This window comes from Rhineura floridana, chromosome 18 (genome assembly GCF_030035675.1).
Source record: "Rhineura floridana isolate rRhiFlo1 chromosome 18, rRhiFlo1.hap2, whole genome shotgun sequence".
NCBI classification, from domain to species: Eukaryota; Metazoa; Chordata; class Lepidosauria; order Squamata; family Rhineuridae; genus Rhineura; species Rhineura floridana.
Window position 1 is genome coordinate 956,026 of NC_084497.1, and position 26,016 is coordinate 982,041.

Here is a 26,016-nt window from a genome sequence, read left to right on the forward strand (position 1 = left end):
CCGTTGATTGCCTAACCCTCCATGAACTTGCCTAATTCCCTGTCTCCAGTGGGAGCAGATTCCATAGTTCTAACTATGCGCTGGGGGAAGGAGGACTTCCTTTTTGCCTGTCCTGAATCTTCCAGCAAACGATGGCTATGTTCTCCCTCACGCCCGGTCTTAGTTGTAGCGTCCTTCTGTGGGGATTTTTATTCCTGCATATTTTTTCTTCCACCCTGCGCCCAGGTCTTAAAATGATGGTGCAGGATGCTGTCCAGAATGCTGTACTTTCTAAAGAGGAAATGGTCCTCTCTATGGCAGAGGGGAGGCACTTTGGGAAGAGTTGGCACCGTATTTGTGAATGGCTGCTTGCTTTGGTCGCCTATGGTGAGCAGCAGTTGTATCCAGGTGACCACAAGGTGGATTTTAGTTGTTTGCCCACCAATGGCAGCGGTCGTTCCGCAGACAGCCACTGTTGGAATGTACAGCCAGATAGACAAGTAAACATTCTTGAGGTCTGGTGACTTGATTTAGAAAGCTGCCCCACCAGCTGGACCAGTAACTTGATGACTGCTGACTAACTTGTTTTATATAAATGTCGAAAGGTCATATTCACTCAGAAAAGAACATAGCTTCAAACAAACAAACCCAAAACAAAGCACTCTTCCTGGCAAAAACTAACTCCACCTTCCCCTTTGTTAAAAAAACACGCAAAATTCTTTCTCCTTCCCCCCCCCCTTCTTCCTCTTTTCGTTTGAATATGTTGTGATGCTTTGCCAGTTTAGGATTAATTAGGCTTGCTCTGGGTACAACGTTCTTCCCTCCTCAATAAAATAATCTAAAGTCAAGCTTCTAGGCCTAATGGTTTATGTCTGTCCTGACTGACTTCATTCATTTTTCTTTCACTTCCTTTCCATGCAAGATCCATCCCCCACCCCATTATTGCCTGTCTCCAACTCCTGTCTGAAAAATCCTATACGGTTCCTGAAACTTGGGGAAAAGACCATTTTAAAGTTTCTAGCCCTTATTGTGTTAACATGTTTATTTCTCTTCCCCCCCCCTTTGTTTTAGACAGGGTTTCCACTGACGCCTAGATGACGCAGAAGAGGTGGACCATCCACAGCACCTTTGTTGCCCCTTCAGCCTCTGTGGATCAGACGGAATTTGGGGGGCTGATTGCAGGATTGGGCTGTGGCTTCAGTTCAGGGTGGCGCGCAGCAACACAGCGGCTGCGTAGAGTGTGGGGCCTTTCACTGCAGGATGACGGCTGACCTCTAAGGCAATATTGTGCATGGGATTATTCATATTCATATTGTTTTTGTACGTACATTTTTGCCGTGAGGCCGAGAAGGACTGAGTTTCCTCCACCACGAGAAAACCCCAACAACGGCCACTTTGTTTACGGGTTGTTGGACCTCTGCACTGTCCTGCCTTGATTGCAGAGTGCTGTGCAGCCGCGGCTGAGACGCCACGACCCTCAAAAGCCGCCTTAAGCCCCCTCCCCCCAGCTGGGGCAGAAGGCCCCCCAACCAGCGTCCCCCACGGCGTTGCCCCCGACTGAACGTTGCCCCACGGCTCCTCCACCTCCCGTGCAGGACGTAGGCTCCTCCCCTTCAGGGCGCTGCTCCGCCTCCCGCGCGCTGCCTGCTCCTGCCAGGCCGCCGCCCCCTGCAGGCAGGGCCATGAAGCTGCAGGCAGTGATGGAGAACTTGCAACGGCAGCAGCGAGCACGCCTGCAGCAAGAGATGGAGTCCCGGCAGCAGCAGCAGCAGCACCAGCCCCAGGCCGCCCCGCCGCCCCACCAGACTGCTGCGCTGCCGGCCTCCATGGCCGCAGCGCTGTCCCACAGCCAGGAGCCTCCCTCCGCCGAGGAGGTAGGGGAGCCTGAGAGCGCCCGGATCCAGAGGGCACAGATGGCAGCGCTGGCAGCCATGCGGGCGGCGGCGGCTGGCCTCAGCCAAGCATCCACCCCTGTTGCGTCGGAGGCGAGCCAGTCCTCTGAGGAAGAGGAGGAGGAGGAGGAGGAGGAGGAAGGCGGCTGCATGTTCCAACGGGAGGCAGGCTTAGAAGAAGAGGAGATGTAAGTATGAGGGCAGGCGAGCCAAGTGCCCATCGTTGTGTGCCTGCATGTTTGTGTGTGTCTGTGTGTAAGGACGGAAGAACTCGCCCTGCCCCCAGATCAGGCGAAAGGGGGCCCACCTAGTCCCGCCTCCTGTCCTCACAGTGGCCAACCAGATGCCCATTGTGGGAAGCCCCCAGCAGGACCAGAGCGCAGGAGCAGCTCTCCCCTCCTGCAGTTTCCAGCAAGTGGGATTTGCTGCCTCCAACAGGGGAGGTTGAGCATGGCCATCGTGGCCATTGATAGCCTCCTCCTCCGTGAGTTTGTCTAGACCTGCTTTAAAGCCTTGCACATTGACGGTCATCGCTGGCTCTTGTGGGAGCGAATCCCAAAGTTTAACTGAGCTGCATGAAGAAATCCTGTTCTGAACTTTCGGGGGGGTGTTCTTGCCTTTTGTGTCTTCAAGAGGTGCAGTGCACCTGCCCCAGTATGGTGAAGTGTCGGGGTCCCCAATGTTCTCAGGCCAGGGGCGCATTAAGTCTTAAGAAATACCCATTTCATGGAAAAAAAACCCTGGCAATACTCACAGCATCCTCCCAAAAAACTAAGAGAAAATTATACACCCCAAACAGCCAGAAAACAGGAGGCTACCCCTACTCCCAAAAGCAAGCATTAAAAATCCTAAAAATGAAAAACAACTGGGAGCAACAGATGTGTGTTCAATGGCACCATGGTGCCCATGGGCACTGCTTTGGGGACCTCATTAATAGTAGTTAAGGTGTATGGACTAGGGAGAGTCAGGCTCAAATCCCCACATTGCCCTAAAGTTAACACACAGTAAATCTTAGATGTCCTCTTTGCTGCAATCTTTCTGGAGCTGGATTCAAGCTTTTTTTATTTGCCCAGGCATGTTAATTGTCGGTCCGCCTGCTGCTTTGTTGTAATTATTCTGGAATGTATGTCATTTGATGTGCGTGTTTCTGTTTTGAATTTCAGCATGATTAGCTGGCCATGCCCCTTTTGCATAATGCCCAGGGAATCCGCCAGGGTGGTGAGAAGTTCACAAATGTTTTCAATGGATATGTAACAAAAGTCCTTGCAGGGTTGTTCTGTGGATGAAATGGGTGGGAAAGGAAGAGCCATATATGGGGGAAAAGCTCCATGATGGAGCAGCTCCGTTGATTGCAGAAGGCCCTAGGTTCAGTCCCCAGCATCCCCAGTTAGGGCTGGGAAAGGCTCCTTGTTTCCAAAAACCCCAGAGAGCGGCTGCCAGTCAGTGTAGACAATACTGAGGTAGGTGGGCCAATTGCTGATGTAGTATAAGTCAGCGTCTTTTGATCCTACGAAGATTATAAGTAATAAACTGACAGGGGCCACTCAGTGCTTGGCTGGAAAGCTGGACTTCCCCCCTCACTGCAATAAAACCCAGAATTGCACCCCCCACCCTGTAAAAGTGGGTACCTGCCATTTGCTTCTGGGGGAGAAAGATGTGTATTGGGGGGCACTGGGCAGCTAAATGAGTTTGTTTACCTCTTTCCTTTTTGGAATGAGTTTGGGTGAAGAAGGAATCAGTTAAAAAAATTAGGTGGGATAACAGAATAATGTACTTGAAAGGATTATTCATTCCTTGCCCGGAAAATGTCCAGGAAACGCTTGCAAAAAGCTCCTTCTCTGCTTTTTGTGTCCTCTGGCTTACGTGACCCTCCCTGATCTTGCTGGGGGTCAGGAGACAATGAGACCGGAGTCGAGACCCGTTTGACTAGTTTTTTTTTAATGCCTGGAGCTTTTGATTAAGTTCCTGATCCGACTTTTGAAATTTTCCAGGTGATAAGCGAAGAGAAATCACTATTGCGCTTGGAGTGATGCCCCACCCCCAGTATACACAGAAATGTGATTCATTTTTGGTCTGAATACTTGGTTAAAATGGGTTGTTCAAGAACCCAGAAGGCCCCTGTAAGATTGCGATTTTATTATTTATTCGATTTGTACGCTGCTTTTCCACACAAAGCGGCTCACAAAACAAAGGGGGGGGAAACAAAAAGCGTATCAATATAACGTGACAGTCACAGTCCGACGCCCATTGAAACAATGGAATGTGCTCCCACAGGATGAAGTGGTGGCCTCTGAAACGTGGACGCTTTAAAAAGGGGAGCTGAGAAATTCACGCAAGAGCTGAGTCCAAGGGACCAATGCCTGCCTCTCTCCAAAGCAGCTTCCTGTGTCTCTATTAAATCAACATTTTATTCACAAACATGAGGACTAGAACCTTGGGTCACGTCCACACCACACATGTAAAGTGCTTGGCTTCCCCCGAAGAATCCTGGGAACCGTAGTTTGCCCCCCTCAGAGAACTACACTCCCCAGGATTCTTTGGGGGAAGCCAAGCGCTTTATATGTGCTTTAGTTGAGATGCTCTTCCACTGTACGGTGTCACCTTTGGGGAGGACAGGAGCTCAGTGATAGGGTGTGCCTACTTTGCATGCCAAATATCCCATACTCGGTCCTCAGTGTCTCCACTGAGGGCTGAGAAAATACGCTAGTCTGGAAAAAAAACTAGAGAGCCGCTGCCAGCCAGTGTTGACAACACCGATCTGGATAGAGCAATGGTCCGGCTTGTTATAAGGCAGAGTCCTCATTTCCTTTAGGGGTCCTCAGGCTTTAACCGTTCCCGTCTTCTCCCCCCCACAGGAAGGGCAAATGGGGCGATGAGGAATACGAAGAGGACCTGGGCGAGGAGGAAGATTATGACGAAATGGCGGAGGAGGGTCTTGGCTCCGGGGAGGTGGCCCACTCGAGCCCCGGCCCCCCGCTTCTCTGCAAGCAGCAGCCCCCCCAGCAGTACAGGGGGGAGCCGTCCCGGCTGCCGGCAGGCCCCGAGCGGCTGTCTTCCTCGGTGTCCCACCTCCCGCAGATGCAGCCCCCGCCCCTGGACCACGGAGACTGGACATACGAGGAACAGTTCAAGCAGGTGAGTGGGCGCCAAAGGTTTTGCCCTTGTTGATGGCGACTGGTGCCTTTTTGGAGCGCTCGGGCGACTGGGGGGGGGAGCTCCCAGATGGGGTGGAGAAATTGCTCCCTTCTTAATTGTGGGGTTCTTGGCTGTGGGAGAGGCTGTGCTGCATCACCCTTAAGACCTGGCACTGTTGGCTGATGCGGAAGAAAATTCTGCAACCTAGCTTTGAGTTCTGCGACTTGTACACATTTCTTCAAGAGTGCGGAGACTCCAGGTTCTATCCATGGTGTTGGTCCTACTCAGAGTAGGCCCATAGGAAGTAATGGAAGTGGCTAACTGTGGAGACACCATTAATGTCAGGGAGTTCTACTCTGAGTAGAACTTAATTGTATGCAACCCTTTTTGGGGTGCATAATTGTATATTTTAAGTTGTTTCTGCCAGTTTTCATTAGGTGTGGTGGTGGGGAGGCTCCAGCCTGGCTACCTGATTCAGCACCTCTTCCAGACGACCCTTCTACAGATGTTGCTTTTGAGATTGCTGGAATGAGGTCTAGAACCTTGATTCCATTTTGTTTGAAGGAAAGTTGAACTGTTCTTGAGCCTTGGACTCGGAAAATCCTAGAGTTGGAAACGGGGTCCTGGAGTCCCCATCTCACACTCTGTACAGGAGATCCAGAGCATCACTTCTCCCACGCACACACTTTTCAGTGGTGTCCTAACAAACTCTCAGTCCAGAGTGACCAGCTGATGAATCCTAGGAAATGTTGGCGCCTCCAGCACAGGGCAGAGCAAGGTGTGACCTCAGGTTGAGGTTCTTTTCAGGGTCAGCAGGAAGCCTTATTTTTATTTTGCTGTGTAGGCATTTGCTGGCCTGCAATTTTATAAACGCCAGTGTGGTGCCCGCCCTGTGTTGCTGGACTGCTGCTCCCATGGCCTTTACGCTGTTTTATTGATTTAACTGTGTTAGTGGTGATTTTTTAAAACTTGTTTTGTAAACTGCTTAGAGGTTGTTGTTTTTCTAAAAACCAACAACAATCAAGTGGCATATGCATTTTGCTAAATAAAGTAAAATAAATCTGTGACCATTGGCTAAGCTGGCCAGGGGCTGACGGGAACTGTAGTCCAAGGCGCTCTGGGGACCCCAAAGCTTGAAGGACGCTGGTCTGGAGCACAAATGAAGTTGTTGAAATAGGGAAATCTAAAAGGGATTTGTCTCTTCCCTCTTCCCTTTTATTGCTTTTCCTAAGATAATGTGTGTGAGAGAAGGGTTTTGTTTTTTTTAAAACGCACCAAATTTTTCCATTTGAAATTCAACAGTGTCAAAGTCCTTGAAGAAGCTTGTTATTCTGGAAATATTTCTCCTGCGGCAAAACTGACCGGCGTCAGCTGGCCTGGCCTGGATACTGCAATAAAAAGCCAGGGTGTTTGGAACAAGCTTGTTTCAGGCTCCCTTGCTTTATGTGCTGACGTTTAGAGAGAGCAATTCTGTGTTTCCTTAAAGAGCACTCTTTCCTTTTGTCTGACAAACATTGACCAATTGCTTTTTTCAAAGTGTGTGTGTGTTGCTTTGAATTGCAACATTTCCGGGGAAAGAGTCCTGTGTGATCCGGAAGCCTGCTAATCTGAGAAAGAGTTCTGTGTGGGCCAGAAGCTTGCTAAAATGAACCTCTGGATTTTTCTCATATGCTGGAATGTGTGTGCGTGTGATTTGAACCTCTATTGATGTGGTGTCATATGTTTTCAGTGTTTGCTCTGAGGCACCTAGCACAACGTAGCTTTCCTAGAATCATAGAATAGTAGAGTTGGAAGGGGCCTATAAGGCCATCCAGTCCAACCCCCGGCTCAATGCAGGAATCCAAATCAAAGCATTCCCGACAGATGGCTGTCCAGCTGCCTCTTGAAGGCCTCCAGTGTCGGAGAGCCCACTACCTCTCTAGGTCATTGGTTCCATTGTCGTATGGCTCTAACAGTTAGGAAGTTTTGCCTGATGCCCAGTCGAAATCTGGCTTCCTGCAACTTGACCCTGATTTGTCAGTGGATCACGTTTGGGCCTAAAGCATCCCAGTTGCACACTGGCTGCCCATTGCCACACACAAGCATGCTGTTTTTTTGGCTGCCTGTGCGCAAGTGTTCTCCTATGCAGTCGTTTGGGGCTGTTGATACGTGGTGTTGAGCATCTTGGAACATTAATTCGTGTAAAAACTTCTTTTTCAACGTCACTGCAAGGGGCTTTGTATGCCCCTGATAGGGAATGCGACTCCAGACAGTGCGCAGCGCCAGCCTCCCCCACCCTGAAAATCTTTTTTTAACCCTTTCCCTTCTTTCCAGCCTGTCTCTTTTTTTTACTCCTGTTTGATCAGTCCGGACTGGGTATTGAATCAGAAAAGCCTTAGAGCTAATGGAAGGAAATGGCTTTTTGCAAGCCCAGCTCCCCAGAGGCAGAGTCTCCTTTGATGTCCGAGTTGTAAATACATTGGGAATTTGGGGAGGGGGGGGGTTGAGGGAGGGATATTTCTCCCTCTCTTTTTTAGTCCAAACAGCGGCAGATGGAATCCAGATGGAGGTAGAAGGTGAGGCCTGGGGTTTGTTTTGGGTTTTTTTTTATTGTGAACAAGCTAGCGAAAAGAAAATTAAAGAAAAAGAAACGTGAGCCTTTTTAAAGGGGGCCCCTGGAGCAAATTGTGTGGTTCTGTATTTTCTCTCTCTTCTGAATCTATATGTCAGATTTATATTTTTTTAAAGTTCTTGCCTACTTTAGACCCTCTTTAGAAACTGTGCAAAGAATCCTCTTTTTTAAAAAGGTAGAACGCAGTAATTCTTGAATCGGACGCGCTTGCATGGAATGAATGATTCCAATTCTAGTTAAGGGCTCGTGAGTGCAGTGGGACCTACTCATGGAAGAGGCTTCCTGTTGTGCATCTGGATGAGTTGCTGCTGTGGGAGGAGGCAAGGCCAATTGCCCCTTGCTGATTGGAGAAGGGGTAATCTTGCCCTGCCTTCCCCTTGGGTGACTCCCTGCTGTGTCTCTGTAAGGTTCCCTGGTGGTTGGAACACACTGAGTCCAATCGCTGGTCCATCTAGCTTAGGTACTGCCTACATAATGCTGCATTGGCATTGGCTGTCCGGGGTTTCAGGCACGGGACGTTCCCAGCTGAGCCTCCATGAGCAATAGGTAATTTTGGCCTGCTCAAGATGCAGAAGAATCCCTGCTATCCTTGGCGAGTCTGCCTGCTGCATCTCTGTATGACTTGACTTTACTCTGAGTGTGCCAGGAGCCGCATTCGGAACTGTGGATCACATGGGATGACATGCTGACTCCAGCATGTGCCAAAAAGCAAGCAAGTTGCCAGTTGGTGCTGTTGTAAGGCTTCCTTTTCAACGTGAACAGTGTAGGACAGTGGCACTGTGCTGGACTAGGCAGAGCTGACGAGTCTCTGCCTCTGAGAGCTTACAGTCGAGACTGTGGGGGCGAGACAGATAACAGCAGGAGTGGTAGGGAGCGGCAGAGATAAGGAGGCATGCATGTGCCTTAGCTCCGTGGGCGTGTGCTGCTGGGGAGACAGCTTTTTTTCGTTTCTTTTTTTAATGCAAGGGAGTGACCCTGAACCTGCAGCTGCAGAGTTCACCTTGAGAGGCTGTTCTGCCGTACAGAATCCGGAGGGTGTTACCCCAGCAACGTCTGGAGGGCCTCACGAGGTTCCCCCTCTGTGCTCTAAGAAGAGGCATTCCCCATGCACACACTTTTTCTGCGGGAGGGAATGCCTCTTCTAAACAGAGGCATCGTTCTGTTTCTTGCGTGCAGTAGGAAAATCCTACTTCTTAGCTCAGGGATGGGGGACTCAGGACGCCATCATCCCTCAGCAGCTCAGCCACCAGAATTCTGTTCCTGGCAGATTCCCCGCCCCAAGAGCAGATGGAATGTTGGCAAAAACATTTCATGACATCACAGAATCCCGGCCAGTGTTTAGGAAGGGGCTCGAACAACAGGCAGCCAGGATCGTGTTGACATTATTATGATTTGACACGCAGGCGTTGCTAGCTTTTTTTTTTACTATGGTAGCCAACGGCTAGTCTCTGTGCCGCTTCGGCCCCTTGAGGCGTTGCTTGCACTTTGAGTGGCAGCATCTCTGCCAGGGCCCTCTGCGTGGGGCAGCCCCAGCGGTAGCTTGGCAAGCCTCCTCTCATGTATCCTCTTAGCCCCGGTTTGTTTACATTCTTGCGGTCCTTCCCCCCCCTTCCCCAGGCAACTCCTTGCCAAGTCTGTGGCCAATCAGCTGGGCTTGGAGAGCGTTCAGAGAGAGAGAGAGAGAGACGGAGAAAGCACCTTCCTTGGAGGGGGGCCAAGTGGAACTCCCTGCCAAATGCTTACCCTGGCGAGGATCCAGAGGCAGACACAGAGCGTGCCTTCCTCCCTGCAGCGCATATTGGGAAAGGCTTTCCCACAGCCAGGCAGCTTTCTCCAATCTCTCTCTCTCTTTCTCTCTGCCTGATGCGAAGGCGGCCTGCAAAAAGGCCGCCGGCCCCCTCCGTCCTGCAGGCCTCCAAAAGGGCCGCAGCTCCGTGGCAGAGCAGAAGTTTGCCAGGTTCAGTCCCCGGCATCTTCACATATAGCAGGGCTGGGAAAGGCTCCCTTGCTGGAAACCTTGTAGGGTTGTTGCCAGTCAGCGCGGACAGTACTTCAGCTAGAGTGACCAGTGGGTCTAATTCAGCATGCAAGGGTTGGCCGGGGTTGGTTTCGTGCAGTGTGCAATTTGCTTCTGTGTTGCGTGAGGGCAGCTCTTTACAGCAAATTTATTTATTTACTTACTTACTTGCATGTTGTTTTTAATTCCACCTTTCCTCCAAGGAGTGCATAGTGGCAGAGATGGTTCTCTCCCCCCCCCTCGCCCACCAGCTCTTGTTTCATCATCACAACAACCCTGTGAGGTAGGTTACGCTGAGAGATCGTGATCGGCCCAAGTGATCTTCCTGGCTGAATGGAGATTTGACGCCCAAGTCGAACCTGGGACTCTTGGGCTGAACTTGGGGAAGGTCCCTAAGCTCCGTGGTAGAACATACACTTTGCATGCAGAAGGTCGCAGGTTCAGTCCGAAATGGTACCTCCCGCCAGAGAGTTCCTGGAGAGCTGCTGCCAGTCAGTGCAGACAATACTGATCTAGACAGGCCAAAGGCCTGACTCAGGGTAAAGCAGCATCCTGGGTGGGAGACCCTTGCAGGTTGGCCAGAGGCTCTGGGGCGTTCCTAGGATGTAGGCCCAGTTTTCCTAGGCAGGAGCTTGCAAATACGTCTATGGGCTGTGTCCGCACACGTGCAGCAGTGCCCTCTTACATAATTCGGACGCTACATCCTCACTGCCTTTGGAACGTTTGTTGCTGTTCAAAATGTGTGTGTGGCATTTTTTTTTGGTTGTTTTTTTTGTAGAAAATGCCAGAGTTACTGGAAGATTCCCCCACGGCAGCGGTTGGCTGCTTCTCTGCAAGGCTTCCTCTCTCCCCTCCACCAAAAGGAGGCTTCCCACCACGACAACGGGGCCGTTTCCTCCTTCTCGGCTTCCTTGTGTGATGTTGTGTCATCTTGCAAAACCCGCCGGGGGTCACAAGGGCACTTGCTCTATCAGCTTGTTGCTTGCTTTTATGTGCTTCTGGCCTGTTTCCGGTTCGGCCCGTTTCCACATTAAATTGCAGATTTATTTATTTACATCTACGTGGGGACACTTCTGCATTTTTGTAAAATGCACCTTTCCATTATTATTATTTATTTGTGTGGATTTATCCATGAGTTTATAGCCAGCTGCGTTATTTGTTTGGACAATCCATTTTGTTTGTTTTATTTTAACACAATGTATATACCGCTTGATTCTGCAAAAGAAACCTCTAAGCGGTTTACAAAAAGCATTAAAATTGTAAATAAATAATTGTTAAAAACAAGTAATTATAGAAACCTTTTTGGAAACAATTAAAACAGCAACAGACTAAAAAGAAAACACATCAATTCATAAGCCGCGTATCTTTAAAGTAACAGTTTGTAACATAAGTGAGAACATCTTAAATAAGCAGCCAATAATCTAAAGCATCCAGGGAATTTGTGCATACTATAACAACACAATCAGCAACCTTTTTGGTATCAAAATAAACATTCCACATAAATATCAGCTGCAAAAATAGGTGGAGGAAAATTCATAATAAACATAGGAAGCAACATATCCTCTAAATATCAGGAAGGAAAACTAAAAATCAAGTAAAAAGTATAAAATTCAACCTTTTTAAAACAACCACAGAAAATTATGCAAAAGAAAACCAAATTGCCTCCCAGCCACTATGCATCAGCCAACCATACCCATTAAATCAACCAACACAATTTAATAATAATAATAATTCTATTTATTACTTGGCTTTCACCTGCAGATTACAGTGATGGGAATAATAAAACATGGTCACACACACAAATTCCACATGCACCCACCCACCCTCACAAATGTGTGAGTGCATGGACACTCACACATGGACACACCTCAGCGTATTTTATTTCTGTTCCTGATGGAGAGGGGGCAGAACGTGCTTCCTCTTCAAATCTGCAAGGCACTGAGGAGGAGCTGAGTGTTCTTTCAGGCAGGGTGGGGGGAGGGAGGGAGGCGAGGAAGCCCCTTGCAGCGGCTCCTTCTTTGGCTGGGGTCTAAACAGCGGCCAACTTTTCCTAAGCACTGTGCACATATTAAAAGATAAGCCAGCCCTTGCTCGCAACCCAGCAGACACGACATGAAAGGAAAGTAGAACAGGGAGGGCAGAGGAAAGAGAGCGCTGCAGCAGTCACTCTTCCCCCCCCCCCATTTTTTGGTTTGAAGATCTTTCTGCGGAGGCAGGAAGTGCAGTCTCCCAGCGGCCCCCGATCCCAGAGCAACTTATGTATCTATAAACGTGCTTTCTCTGGAAATACGCACTGAGTTGGGATTTGTTTGGGTGGAGAACTGCAACCAGGACATTTGGGGAGAGGAAGAAGTCGGGCAGGTAGCTGACTTCCAATTTGCACGTTTAAACCAGGAGGCTTGGATTGGGTCCATTGGGATCGGAATTTGCAAAATATCTGATTCTCTCCCCCCCCCCCCCCCCCCGCCGATCATCCCGTAACAGGTCTGCCTCTTTGCTTCCTTTCCTGGATTTTGCAAGTTTGGGCAACAGGGACGCTGTTGCGTCGGGCATACCGGTAAATCTGACCCATCCGTTTTAGATGCTTCTTGCTCCTCTTCCTCATGCAATTTCCTTCCTCTTCCTCCCCCCAAAATAAAAGGAAGAAAAGAAAAAAGAGATTGTGTCACCTTTAAAACTGCTGCCGTGACTCCACGGAAGTGAAATCTTTTCTATGAGACGTGTACAATTAGACAGATGTACAGAGGAAGGAGACTTTTTAAGCAGGGACCGGGGAGCCTTTTTCAGCGTGGGGGCCTCTTTCTTCCCTGGGTGAGCTGCCAGGGGCCGCAACTTGCGGTGGCCAAAAGTGGGCAGAGCCACAGAGGTGGCTCTTGGCATTCCAGCCCCGTGGAGGTTTTTCCAGACCCTGCAAGTCTCCATCCAGGCAAGACAGGAGGCATTGCCCCCAGTTCAGCAAAAGCACTTCAGGAAGGCACAGAGCGGAGCCAGTGAGGAGGGTGGCCTGGGAAGAGGGGCGTGGCCTGGAGAGAGACCCTAGGGCCAGATTGAAAGGCCAAGAGGGCCACATTTCCCTCCGTGCTGGAGATTTCCCTCTTTTGCTTTAGAGACTTTGCTAATCCATTGCTGGATTTGAAGAGTCAATGGCCCAGCTTGACTTCTGTGCAGGGGGAGAGTTGGAGGGGGAGGCATCGAAGGGTTGCAATTGAGGCCATTTCTAGGCTTTTTAGTCCCGGTCGTGGGGTGAGCGGAAACAGGCGGAGGCAGGATAAGAGTTCATAAATTCCTTTGGTGCAAAGGAAGATGATATTGGAGAGGTGTTGTCCCCCCTGTTATCTCATAATATTAGAACTTGTGTTCCCCGATGAAACACAGAGTAAACGTAAGGCAGTAAGCTTGGGCGTCCCCATTAACACGAGGCAGAATTGACTGCACGTCGGGACCATCAAGAGGGAGGCTTGCGCCGCCGTGATGCTTGTGAACGCCCAGAGCCATCTGGCAGGATGCAGGATTAGACAGGTCTGTGACCTGCCCCCTGCCTGTGGTTTATTTAGGGCCCGGGCTGTTTCGTTTAGAGAAAAGGCAAGTCTGAGGCGACGTAAGAGAGGTGTATAAAATGATGCACAGCACAGAGAAAGCAGGCAGAGAAAAGGTTTTCCTCCTTCCCTCGTAACACTAGAACTCGTGGCTGCATACTGGAAGATTCAGGACAGGGAGAAGGAAGGAGAGTTTTAAAACTGTGGAATTCACTTCTGCAGGAGGCAGTGATAGCCACCAACCTGGATGGCTTTAAAAAGAGGATTAGACAAATGCATGGAGGAAAAGGCTAACAGTGGCTACTAGCCACGATGGGCTATGCTCTGCCTGCACGGTCGGAGGCAGCGTGCATCTGAATCCCAGATGCTGGAAACTGCAGGAGGGGAGAGCGCCGCTCTTTCACTCGGGTCCTGCTTGCTGGCTTCCCACCGTGGGCGTCCGGTTGACTGCTGTGAGGACAGGAGGCTGGACTAGATGGCCCCCCGTTGACCGGGTCTGACAGGGCTCTGCTTAGGAGGTGGAAGCTTGCCTTGCAAGGGTGTGAGTGAGACTTACCAAAGTTAGGCAGCTGACCCATCAAGAAGGCCACCTCTGCCGCCTCCTCTTCCTCTCCCAGAGGACTGCTACTGAATGAGCGGAGGTCAGATCAGGAGGTGACCCTCCCTTCCACTCGGATGCTAAGTGTGCTCGCTGGTGGAACAAAACCCCAGCGGACAAAGTCCCGGCGAGGAAGGCCTTTATTCCTGCTTGTTGGCCGCCGGCCGCGTTGAACAGGGAACATCCCCTCTGAAGAAAAGCGCTTGTTCTCCTGGAATAAAGCTAGTGAGCTGCGCTCTCTCTTTTCAGTCCCACAAGGCTAGCTCTGCACAATAGCAGTCCCTGGGAGACGGGGACACCCGTCTGGCAAAGAGCCAGGTTTTGAGATGAGCAGGTCTGAGTTCGAGTCTGCCGTTTCCCTGTCTGCCGGAGTCCAGAGCAGCAGCACTTGAAGCTGGGACACCTTTCCCTCTCTGTCCTTTGAGAGTTAGGGCACACGGCGTCTCGCCCCAGAGTTTCCGTGGTTGGCTGATGATGGATCCCCCCTAATGGCCATTGCTGCATCTTGTGGCAGGGGGTTCCATAATAATTTGGGGTGTGTGTGTAAGTCTTTTGTATTGTCTGCCTAAAAGGAGGGAGGGGTCAGCCACAGAATGTTGATGAGCTGTAAGGATTACTTTTCGGTTGGTGTTGGTGTCGAATGTTGCCTAATGACAGAGAATGTGGAGGAGACTGCTGGGCCGGCAAGTGACAAAATGTAGGTGTGTGGATATTGTATATTGCTTAGGATATTGTAGACTTGGAAAAGGTTTAGAAACGGGGATGGAGGGACTCCCCTGTGAGGAAGGTTGCAGCATTTGGGGCTTTTTAGTTTAGAGAAAAGGTGACGCGGAGGCAATGTGAGAGAAGTGTATAAAATCAGGCATGACATGGAGAAAAGTTTTTCTCTGTCTCTCATAACATGAGAAGTTGTGGACATCCAGTGAAGCTGAACATTGGAGGGTTCAGGACAGACCAACAGGAGACCTTATCTTGGAAGACAATCTTACTTGGCCACGAGTGATCGCCAATGAATGAATGAATGATGGCCACCAACCTGGATGGCTTTAAATGAGGGTTAGACAAATTCAGTGATGCCTCTGAATCCCACTTGCAGGAGGGGAGAGTTGCTCTTTTGCACTCGGGTCCCGCTTGTGGGCTTCCCATCATGGGCATCATCTGGGTGGCCACTGTGAGAGCCGAAGGCCACTGGCCACCAGCCAGACCCAGAAGCCAGGCTCTTTTTAAGTCCTTACGGGGCTAAATGGGCCTTTGCTCTAATCTGGGAGGGGCTCCTCTGGTGCTCCACTGGCTGCTCCCCCTTGATTGTCTGTATTTTGTATTATGATTATTTTAAAGCCAATGACAGTTTCTGTCTCTTTTGTGACTCCCTCCTGCCTGTCTTTCTACTTTTGCATTTTTATGGGAGAGTCTAGACTCTCTTTATCACCGGCTGCTGTCGCCTGCCTTTTCAGGTACAACAAGAGGTGCCGTGACCCGGGTAGGAGAGACCTGTTCTTTACCCGCCCCCGTCCCCCAAATTTTATTTGCACTCTTAATGGTGGGGCAATCCACCCAAACAATCAGGGTGTACTGTTGGGCATGCCTGAGCTCGGTCTGGGAAATAGAAGACTTTTTCTCCTCCCTCTCCTGGGTTTCTGGGATTGATTTCCAAGCTTTTGCCTGGGCCGAACGAAACAAAGCGTTCTGTTTAGACATGAAAGGCTGCATCCTGCTGTCTAAGCAGATTGGTTCTGAAAGTCTGCTTTTAAAAAACACGAGAGACATTTTTCTCCCCCCCCTTCCTGCCGTTCTGTGAAACAGTGGCTCAGGTCACCCTGCCCTTGGATGAATGGATCTCCTTTCATGGATCTAGCAATTAAAGAGAGAAGAGGACAAAGGGGTGTGTGTGCGCACATGTTGTTGTTGTAGGAATCGGTAAGGCAGCCACGAAAAAAATCTTCCTTTCCCAACATTTCCCCTTCCTTTGCAATTCCTGGTTAGGATTCAGATGTGAAAGGCGACACACTTTTCTTTATTTAAGGCAGATTTATTATTTATTATTTATTATTTCAATTTATATACTGCCCTTAGCAGAATAGCTCTCAGGGCGGTGAGGAACCTTTGGCCCTATGGGTGTTGCTGAACTACAATTCCCATCGTCTCTGGCCATTGGCCACGCTGGCTGCTGGGATCTGTAGTTCCAGAATCAAAGAGGGAAAAAGCACCAAATGATGGCTGGGGGTGGGGAGGGGGGGAGAGGCAAGGTCCGGTGCTGTAAAGCGGTTTTATTTACTTGCTCTGCTCGCATTTTCGGAGACGACTTCTCCTCCTTCAGGAGCTAAGAACCAAACAAACAAGAATAATATCTTGCAGACAACGCTGTGGTCATTACTTCAAAAACATTTATACAAGAATTTAGAGACCACATCCAGTATTGAAGGTCGATACCCTGAAAATGTTATGCTCCTTTGTTAAAGGTGTCTACCCCGTGTTTACATGACAAAATGTTTCTGTGCCCTGACCTTTGACAAAATATAGAGTCAGAGAAATGCCATTTCCCACAACTGCTGCTGTTCAGCAACATCTGGAGAGCCAAAGGTTCCCCATGCCTGATTCAAGGCAAAAGTTAGGGGTGATGGGCAGCGCTCGTCCTACTTAGAGTAAATAGACATGACTAACTTGCGCTCCTTAATTTCAATGGGCTGCTCTACCACCCTAAGCCCCAATCAACAGGACAGAGAGTCTGCAAACAAGCAGCTAGTTCAAATCTCACCTCTGCTGTGAAACTCCTGAGAACCTACGAAATGACAGTGATGTAGCCAGAAGTACCCCCAAGTTACAGCCCTGCTTCCGTCCAGAACTGGTGAAACAAGAACATCAGAAGATGCCTTCTGCCCTCCATGAATTTGAATCCCCTTTCAAAATCCATCCAAGCTGGTGGCTGTTTTCTTGTGGCAGGGAGTTCCGTACTTCAACTCTGCTCTGTGTGAAGAGGGTCTTTTTCATTTTTGTCTGACCTTTATCTCTCAACATTTAGCTGACTCTAGGCAACCTCCCTGTCTGCACTCTCATACTACAATTTTTTTTTATTTTGAGGAGGCAGCTAGGCTGAGAGTAATAGTGCTCTTACCTTACAGGAGCATTGTAAGGATTACAGCAAGGCTATGTGAAGCCATTTGAAGATCATAGAATAGTAGAGTTGGAAGGGGCCTATAAGGCCATCAAGTCCAACCCCTTGTGCAATGCAGGAATCCAAATCAAAGATGAGAAACAAGTCCGCTGGATCAGCTTTCTAGAAGCACTGGGTTGCTGAATAGACTAGATCCAGTAGGGGATGATGATGATGATGATTTATAAATTTATATCCCACCCTTTCTCCTGAAGGAGCCTGGGGCAGCAAACACATTTACAACAAAACATTTTAAGAACTAGCATTCTAAAAACAGTTTAAAACATTTTAAAATCAGGGACCTCTTTAAGTTATGCCCTTAAAGCTGTGCTCTCCATCAGATGAGCTGTGCAAGAGCTCACTTCCCTGCTCTGCCTTCTAGCTGCCTTCATTGTCTCTTCTCCCTCCCGCTTGGGCCTCCAAGCAGCACGGATGGGGTCCCTATGCTTCCGTCCATCCGGGCTGCCATTAATTCGCTTTCCTGCCTCCGATGAGGACAGTTGTTGCTTATTGAGCATATCAGTATCAAATTGATACCAAATTGGAGCAAGCAGCTAGTTTTAAGGAAGAGGAGAGGCTGGAGGAATTGTAGTAGTGGTAATGTAGCGATCTGAAGAAATCAGTTTTTCATGCAGGTGGCCTTTAAGGCAGACATAACACCTTTGATGGTTGTGGAGGTGCCTCCTCTGCTTTCAGTCCAAAAACACCCGTTTTATTCTTCCGGGATGAGTGTGTATGTGTGTGTATCAGATTGCATTTTCTAGCTTTTTGCAGTGTTTCAGTTTTGAAAAGCCAGTTATGGCAGGTGCTTGCTGGCTAGTGCCTGTGGGGTCGCCGACAGCGTCGTCAGCTTCCACCAAATTCCTTGAGCAGCTTTGCAGACTGTTTTAGGACCAAGATGCAGGGCACACAAGCAAAACATTAATATCTATTGCTTTGGATTTTTTTTTTAAATCATGCATGGGGGAAGGGCTGACAATCGAACTACTCTGTGTGTGTGTGTGTGTGTGTGTGTGTGTGTGTGTGTGTGTGTGTGTGTGTGTGTGTGTGTGTGTGTGCGTGCGCGCGCGCGCGCGCGCGCGCGCGCGCGCACGCACGCACACACACACACACACACCTCATTTGATTTGTTCCTGCGTGTTTTTGCAAGGCTAGAGTCAGCTATGCTTTGTGGAGAGCCCTCTCTGGGTGTAAGTGATGTTTTTTAAAATCAGCTGTCAAAGACTTGCAATCTGTTTATTTCTTCTTTCTTCAATTCATTCTGGGGCTAACATCTCCTGTAAAAATGTCCAGGGAGGGGGGAGAGGAAGAAAGGGACGTGGAGGATGCAAGCTGTGTGTGAGGCAGACTGCATGCCTTTCTTAATGACTGCAAGAGGGTCAATTTACTTTCTTTTAAAATATTGATTAGGGTTTTTTCTGTGTTAGCTGCCCAAGCAGATAATCTCTCCTTTGCAGCCGGCAGCTGTTTTATCAAGGAGTCGGATGCATTGCGTCTGCCTCCCTTCCAGCTTTGGAAGTAGATCTACCTTTATAGGGGCCTAGGAGCTACCTTAAACTGAGTCAGGCCATTGGCCCATCTAGCTTAGTATTGCCTACACGGACTGGCGGCAGCTGTCCAGGCAGAGCTATGTCACATCCCTCCCTGGAGATGTTGGAGATCCATCCCGGGACCTTCTGCATGCAAAGCAAATGCCCCCCCACGGAGTTTCAGCCTGAGAGGAGGAGGGAGAAGTCTTTTGGCAGTGATGGTTACAGACCTTGTGTATGTAACTCCCTTTCGCAAAACATGGTGATGGCTGCTGGCTTGGATGGGTTGGCGCAAGTGGCCACGGAGGGTGGGTCAGTCAGTAGCTCTAGGGTGCAGTCGCTAAGTGGAACCTCAGCTTGCAATGGCAGTCTACCTCTGAGTACCAGCTCCTAAGCACACGGTACATGGGAGGGCACTAAGACCAGCATCCCAGCATATCTGTGATCTTCCACTGGTGGATTGGGACCCAGTACTGGATCTCGGCCTGACCTGATGTAGGTTGTAACACCATGCAAATCATATGGGCTAACAGTTCAATCAAGAGGGGACTGATGGCCGTGTTGGCCAGTCACAAATGCAGCAGTCCTTGCTGAGGTCTGTTTGTCTGCCTCTCTTTCCCCCCCCTCCCCCAGAAACCTTGCTGGGCAGACTCCTGTGAGAGATTATAGTTTATAGCACTTGGGAGATTACAGAGCGTGTTTCCTTGCAAGAGAGAAAAAGTCTGTTTAATTAAATAGCTGTCAGATAAACAGGCTCTGAGACAATCTCAGACCTTTTGGGGCTGGAGAAGGGGTGAGCAAGTCGGTGGTGCTATATTGGGAGAGGGGGAGGAATGCACTCTGTGCATGTTTTGGGACTTTTTAAAGTTTTAGGCAAAAAGGTGACTTGTTAAAAAAACCAAAACAGATATGCCCTGTGTTGTATGTATGAAAGGTGTAGCAATTTTTCTCTCCTTCTTTCTTTAGCGTGGAGGGAACGTTGCAGTCTCTCAATGCTAGCAGTCGGCCAGTTGATCTGAAAAGTGGTAGGATTCGCAACGGAGGAAGGGAAGGACTCCTTAGCCAAGGATTTGCTTCGGGGAACTCGCTTGTGCAGGATGGGGGCTCCTTTGGCGCTGCCGTGCCAGGTGGATGCAAGAATGTGCAAATGAGCGGGAGATGGTGCCAGGCCTGAAATCTGTGGGGCTCCAGTTCTCCCACACACACCCCCATCCAGGTCTTAACCCAGCTAGAGATTTGAATACCTGGGGGGACAGACAGAAAAAATTGAAAAGCAAACCAACCACGTTTCCCCCCTAATTTAACGAAAGAGGGGCATCTCCAAAGAGTCTCTCCGGGACAGCAGCAGTTTCCTAGGAAGAGGCATCACGCCATGTTTTTGACTTTGTTGCCCTGCTGGGAGAAAGCTCTTGGGGCGTTTAAGATCCTGTCACCTCTGAACGTCGGTAGGCAGACAGGAATGTGACAAAGGTTTTTTCCTAAAAGTTCTTGTGGAAAAAGTTTGGGCTGTAGTCACTGTGGCTTCAATGTGGCTTCGTGGTTAGAGCGCTGGGCCAAGGTGAAGGTTCTAATTCTTCATTTGGCCACTAACCTTCGAAGCTCAATACACCCACCCCTCTTTCTCTTTTCCCTGACCTTCCTCACAGGGTTGTTGTGAGGATCAAAGGACCGCAGCGAGCCGATGTGGTGTAATCATGGTGATTTGTAGGCCACCTTCAGCTCCTTGCAGGAAAGGTGGAATTGTTTTGGTTTGGACTGCCTTCAAGTCGATCCTGACTTAGGGTGACCCTATGAATAGGGTTTTCCTGGTAAGCAGTATTCAGAGGGGGTTTGCCGTTGTCTTCCTCTGAGGCTGAGAGGCAGTGACTGGCCCAAGGTCACCCAGTGAGCTTCATGGCTGTGTGGGGATTCGAATCCTGGTCTCCCAGGTCTTAGACCAACACTCTAACCACTATGCCACACTGGCTCTCATGGTGGAATTAAAATGTAATAAATAAATAAAAAATTAAGAAGGTGCACAGATATATTCTGTGGTTGCATCCCGCGGCCAGCCTGCGATCACAAAAGGTAGCAAACCGAGACAATTGCAGAAGGCTTCATTTCACTTCTTTGCATTTTTAGCAGCGGCCTGCTCTGCCAGTTGCCCTTGGTAGCCATTGACACAGGGTGTGAGTCTTTTTGGCTTTAACCGTGGTCCCAGCAGAAGCTGCTTTCTCTCATGTCTCTCTGGAGAGAGAGAGAGCGTCTGCGAGAGGCATCCGCCTGGATTTCCACCCGCCGTGTGACATTTCAACAGCTGTGCGCACCTGCTGTCATTGACACCGCCATCCTGACGGCGGGGATCGCTTCCCCCCGTTTGCGCCGCAGCCCTTCCTGGCAAAGGATTCATGGAAGGGGGTGAGAGCTGAGGGCAGCCGGACAAGGAGGGTCATAGGAATGGGGGCCCGGCTCACCACCTCCCCCGGTTCTCATGCACCCCTGCCCCTTGCGTGATGCCTCTTCCTAGGAAACCGCTGCTGTCCCGGAGAGACTCTTTGGAGATGCCACCTCTTTCGTTAAGTAAGCCTTTTACTACCATTGCATAAGAAGGTAAGAATTTCCCTGCTCAGTCAGGCCAAAGGGGGCCCAATCTAGCATATCCTGTTGTCACAGTGGGCAACCAGCTGCCCGTGGTGGAAAGCCCAGACGCAGGCCCTGATCCGCAGCAGCAGTTCTCTTCCCCGCTTGGGATTCCCAGCAAAAGCATTCAGAGGCATCCTGCCTCCGACAGGGGAGGGAGAACATAGTAGGCATGGATAGCCTTATCCTCCCCCGTGGATTTGTCTAACCCTCTTTTCAATTCAGGGAGGAGGCGGCTATCCATGGGTGGTGGCCTTGATGGCTGTGTAGTACCTTCAGAGCTGGTCCTCTTGCTCTCAGTCCACTTGGGATGGTCATTAGGGGAAGGGCCGTGTGGTTCAGTGGGCAGAGCACTTGCTTTGCATGCAGAAGGCCACCGCTTCAGTTCCCAATGGCATCTCCAGGTAGGGCTGGGAATGCCCCTTGCCTGACACCGTGGAGAGCCATTGCTGCCAGTCAGTGTAGACAGAACTGAGCTAAATGGATCAATGGTCTGACTCAGTATAAAGCAGCGTTCTAGGTCCCTGTTTAAACCTGCCCTTTATTCAGCACCATGAGGACTGGAATCTTCCTGTTATGTTTTGGGGGAAGGACTGCTGCGTCGTACCCAAGGTTCACCTAGCCCAGCGTCCTCTTTGTGGAAGGAAGCTTTTGGGAACGCCCACCAGCGTTTGGTAATCGAAGGTACCCTGCCTTTGCATGTGGAGGTTCCACTGCTGCCTGCGAAGTACCTTCCTGGCCGGCTCGGGCCGTCTAGCCCAGCATTCTGCGTCCAGCCACTGGGGAAAAGGTTCTTGGCAGAAAAAGCGGGAAGCTGGTTTCAGTGGAAGAGGCTTCAGGCCAATTTTAAAAAACCCACAAAACTCCCTTCAGCATTCCTTGCATTTCTGAGAGTGGCTGTGGCAATCCGACCATTCCATTTACAGTCAAGGAGTGTGGCGATTTCTCCGCTCTCTGGATTTGGAAGCGCTGACGGCAGTTCTTGGCTGATGGCTTAAGTATGTACATGTTGTGAAAGGTTTTTTTTGTGTGTAAATCTGCTAGGAGAAATCTACTTTGGGCTTCCTCTCCAGGCGAAGGCTTGTGGTCACACCGTCTTTGTGCATGACTATCCTTTTTCATGCTTGTAGTCCTCACTGATTGAGATGTGTCCCATGTGAAACGTCCTCATCCTTTATCTTGTGTGATTGCATTAATATTTTTCTGTAGTGCGTTCCTCAGGAAAGAACTTGATTATTCTTCCATCTAACGTGGTACAGTGTCAAGGCTAGGACACTCGGGGAGGACCCAGGTTCGAATCCTGGCTCAGCTCGGGAAGTGATTTGAATGATAACATTCACTAATATAGTCAGGATAAGGCAAGAGAGACAACTCTGTGACTGCTTCATTGAGAACTGGAGTCTCTTTATTGAGTCCTGGCATAACAAAACACAAGAGACGGTGTTGAATTGTACGTACTGGTGGTAACCTTGTCATCTACTTCATATTTTGCTGCATTTGGACACCTCTTAAGAGATTGTAACCAAATTTGGTATGACGGGTCCTTGAGATGAAGGAGCAGACTTTCGTCTACGTTTGGATACCATTGGCTGCCATTTTGGATCAAGATGGTGGACCAAACCTTTCCAAAGGGCACTCATTTTAGCCCTGAGTTTCAAAACTGCACTGATTTTTATTTTTTTCTTTATTTTTGTTTCTTAGAATTCCTGAGTGACATTAGGTACAAGGCTGCTGCTCAAGGCCCGCGTTTTGGAAGCCCCATCATCGACGCGGCTTCCAAAACAGCCTCCAAGGGGCAGACCCAAGCTCCACCACGTCATTGTAGTCAAGCCTCTGGGTTGTAACCGGCTGTGCTGATGGAAAGGCCGTACTTACTGGCATTGGCAGTGACCTGGGATTGCCCTATTAGTAGTGTTGTGCCTCTTCCCTCCCTCCCCCCCCCAGTCTTTTAATGTGTATACATGAGCATCCTGATTTGGTGGTTTTAATGACGCTGGTGCAGCCAAGGGAACCGGTACCCGGCACACCTGCTTGTTTCTGTCCCCCCACCCCTGGCGTCCTCCTGGGCATAAAAGGAAGCAGCCCTTGAAATGGCAACTCATTTAACAGGCTTCAGATGCAAGCCTGGGACGCAAATAGGTATTCCCCCCCCTCCAGTTCCTCAATTAATTTTTTTATTACTTTCTGTTTCCCTTCCGATACGTGAGCTTTTGAGCAACGAGTGTCCTGACAGTTGTAGTCGCTGCAGCCAGGTGGAAGACGGAAGATGCAGACGTGTGAAATGAGGTGGATTCACTCTGCCTTCCCTGGCTCCCTTTTACAAAGCAAAAATCCCAAATCTCTTGTCCTGGGAGATCGCAGGGGGGGCACGAGGGAGACACGATGACTAAAAATCCTTGTGCCTTTTCTGTTTGCCCTGCTGTCAGCTGTAGGGGGAGGCAAGGGAGATTGGCTGCGTGGTCCTTCAGTGGGTGACTGAGCCTGTTTATTGGGGTGTGTGTGTGTGAAGAGCTGCTCTAAAGAGCTTTGCAACTGGCTATTAATAGCTGGAAACGGAGAGCGCCAGGACACCCGCCTTCACCCGTTGGGAGAGGATGTTTGTGGCTCCGTGCATTCCTGCTTGTAAAGAGTAGGGCCGCAAGGTAACGATTCTGCGGGGGGGGGGAAGAGCCACAGCCGGTTTCTCACTCGACTGATGTGAAAACACACTCATGCGCATTCTGATTCGACTGGTACAGAGAGGGAAGCAAGGAGAATCGCTCTTGTGTCGGGAGAATTTGTGGATCGTGATAAGTTGTTATATGCCTTCAAGTCAATTATGACTTAGGGTGATCCTATGAATCAGTTCTCCACATTTAGGCAGCAACTTCGTTGTTATTTTCTTTTTATCCTCATGAAAATTCATCAGCATTTTAGAAAGATTTTCTCCCCATTAACCCATTTTTGTGTACAGTTTAAACTGATATGCACATTTTTTTGCAAGCAATTTTCCCTAACGTAATGGCATTTTTGCATGTTGCTTTCAGGAATACATTCATGGTTTTGCACATTTCCCCCCTTATATATGCAATCTTGTTAACATTGGTTGGAGAACTGCAATGCAAAATTTGAATTTCAAAGGATGGCTGCGTTTTGGCTCATGTATTGTTTCGGAGAGTGCGAATTTGGGGGCAAGGATGTATTTGGAGTTTCTTTAGATTGTGTACACCGCTTAGAGGGTTTTTTTTCTGAAATAGCAAGTGATGTATATAAATGCTTTTAAATAAAAGAATTAGTTAGCTGTCAGGCACCCAATACGACAGCACACAGATACTCACCGTGGAGGAGAAAGAGTGGCCTGTTTTTTATTGGCTTTGCATGCACCCAGTTCTGGCAGCCGGCTACGAGGATCAAACGGTCAGGAGAACAAGGATGCAGAACCTAGTGCCTTCCAGACGTTGTTGCTGGACCCCCAGCAGCTCCAACATCTGGAGGGATACAGGTGTTCCCCCTACCTGATCTAAGAAGAGGCATTCCTCACTCTCAGGAGGGAATGCCTCATCTAAACGGAGGCTGTATGCTGGGAGTGCTGCTGTTGCACTCGGGTCCTGCTTGTGGGCTTCCCAGAAGGGGCATCCGGTTGGCCGCTGTGGGAGCAGGGTGCTGGACGAGAAGGGGCCCCCTTGGACCTGATCCAGGTGGGAAACTCTGATGCCCTAATGTTTAAAAAGCCAAGAAATTGGGCAAACGCTTGGTCATTCACATGTGCTCTTCAGACTAGATAGAGTGCCTCTCTGGCCTGGGCAGGGCCGGCACGGAGGGCCTAGAAACGCTGCGAGTGTGTTGCTGCTGGAGTCTGCCTGCCGTCACTTGCTGCCTGTGCCAAGTTGCTGACCCTGCAGTTTGCAGTCGCTGCAGAACATCTAATTAGAGGTGAGGGATGGGCTCCGTGGTGTGTTTAGTTCTTCAAAACAAAAGGTTCCCGCTGGCCCCGAGCTGCCCACGCCCTCTGCATTGAGCCAGGCGCGTCTTGCTTTCAAGAATACCTCTCTCTCTCTCTCTCTCTCTAACAAGTAAAGGCTGAAAACTTGATAGGGCTGTTTTGCTGCAGACGAAGGCACAGAATCTTAGGAAGTTCCTCCGCAGATCCATCTGCGGTTCCAAAGAGATTTGTCTTGAGGATCGGGGGTGTTGTTTGAGCCCCTAGATCGTTTCCTGAGTGCCCCCAGTGTCTTCTGGGTTAGGGTAATACGTTCGGTGCATTTGTGTGGGGGAAAGATTATCTTGGTTTCTGGCAGAGAAGTGAGTTTTTTTTCTGGGAAAAAATTGGGAGTTGGGAAATGTTTCTGGGAAATGTTTCTGTACAAATTAGGCTGATTTTCATAGGGTGGTTTCCAGGGATGGGGAATCTTTTTCAGCCCAACGGCTGCTCTCCCTTCTGAGAGATAACAAATACAAATTTTACTTTTGTACCCTTGGCTGGTTTCTACGCACGCACGCCCCTCTCCGCCATTCAGGCAAGCAAGAGATCAGAGTTCAAGGACACATTTATAGACGGGCATAAACATTTAAGGAGGGCCAGGGAGGGGTGTGGCCTATGGAGAGTTCCAAGGGCCAGTTAGAGAGGCCTCGAGGGCCACACTTTGCTCCAAGTCCTGAAGTTCTCCACCCCTGTCCTATGGAGGCATCTAATTCAACAGGTTTATTTTACTTGTTATTAGTAAACAAAACAAAAAGCTTTAAAACGTCCAAGCTGGCCTGATGTTGCATTTGCAATCAGCCGCATCCATTTGTTGTCACTGATGAACTTACAACACACACGCACACTCACATGCACTCGGAAACATAGCGTTGGGAAGTTTTCTGGAAAAAATACTCCATCCCACATCTCTGGTTTGTGGGGAGGATGCTGCTTTGAGGGATATTGCTTGGTTTCTGGGTCAGGATTGATAGATAGGGGGCTGTTTTTG

The 26,016-nt window shown here is 49.5% G+C and overlaps 1 protein-coding gene across 4 annotated transcripts in view; it reads left to right on the forward strand.

Annotated features, from left to right (window-relative positions):
- ARID3A (AT-rich interaction domain 3A) overlaps positions 1-26,016 on the forward strand; it is a 52,543-nt gene that overhangs the window by 9,625 nt on the left and 16,902 nt on the right. For 2 of the 4 annotated variants that reach the window (XM_061601624.1, XM_061601622.1), the window contains 2 exons: positions 1,051-2,059; positions 4,727-5,006. In XM_061601624.1, the coding sequence (XP_061457608.1) occupies positions 1,662-2,059; positions 4,727-5,006 (678 nt within the window). In that variant the 5' untranslated portion in view covers positions 1,051-1,661. The remainder of the gene's footprint in view (positions 1-1,050; positions 2,060-4,726; positions 5,007-26,016) is intronic. The other 2 variants (XM_061601625.1, XM_061601623.1) reach the window with 1 other exon arrangement.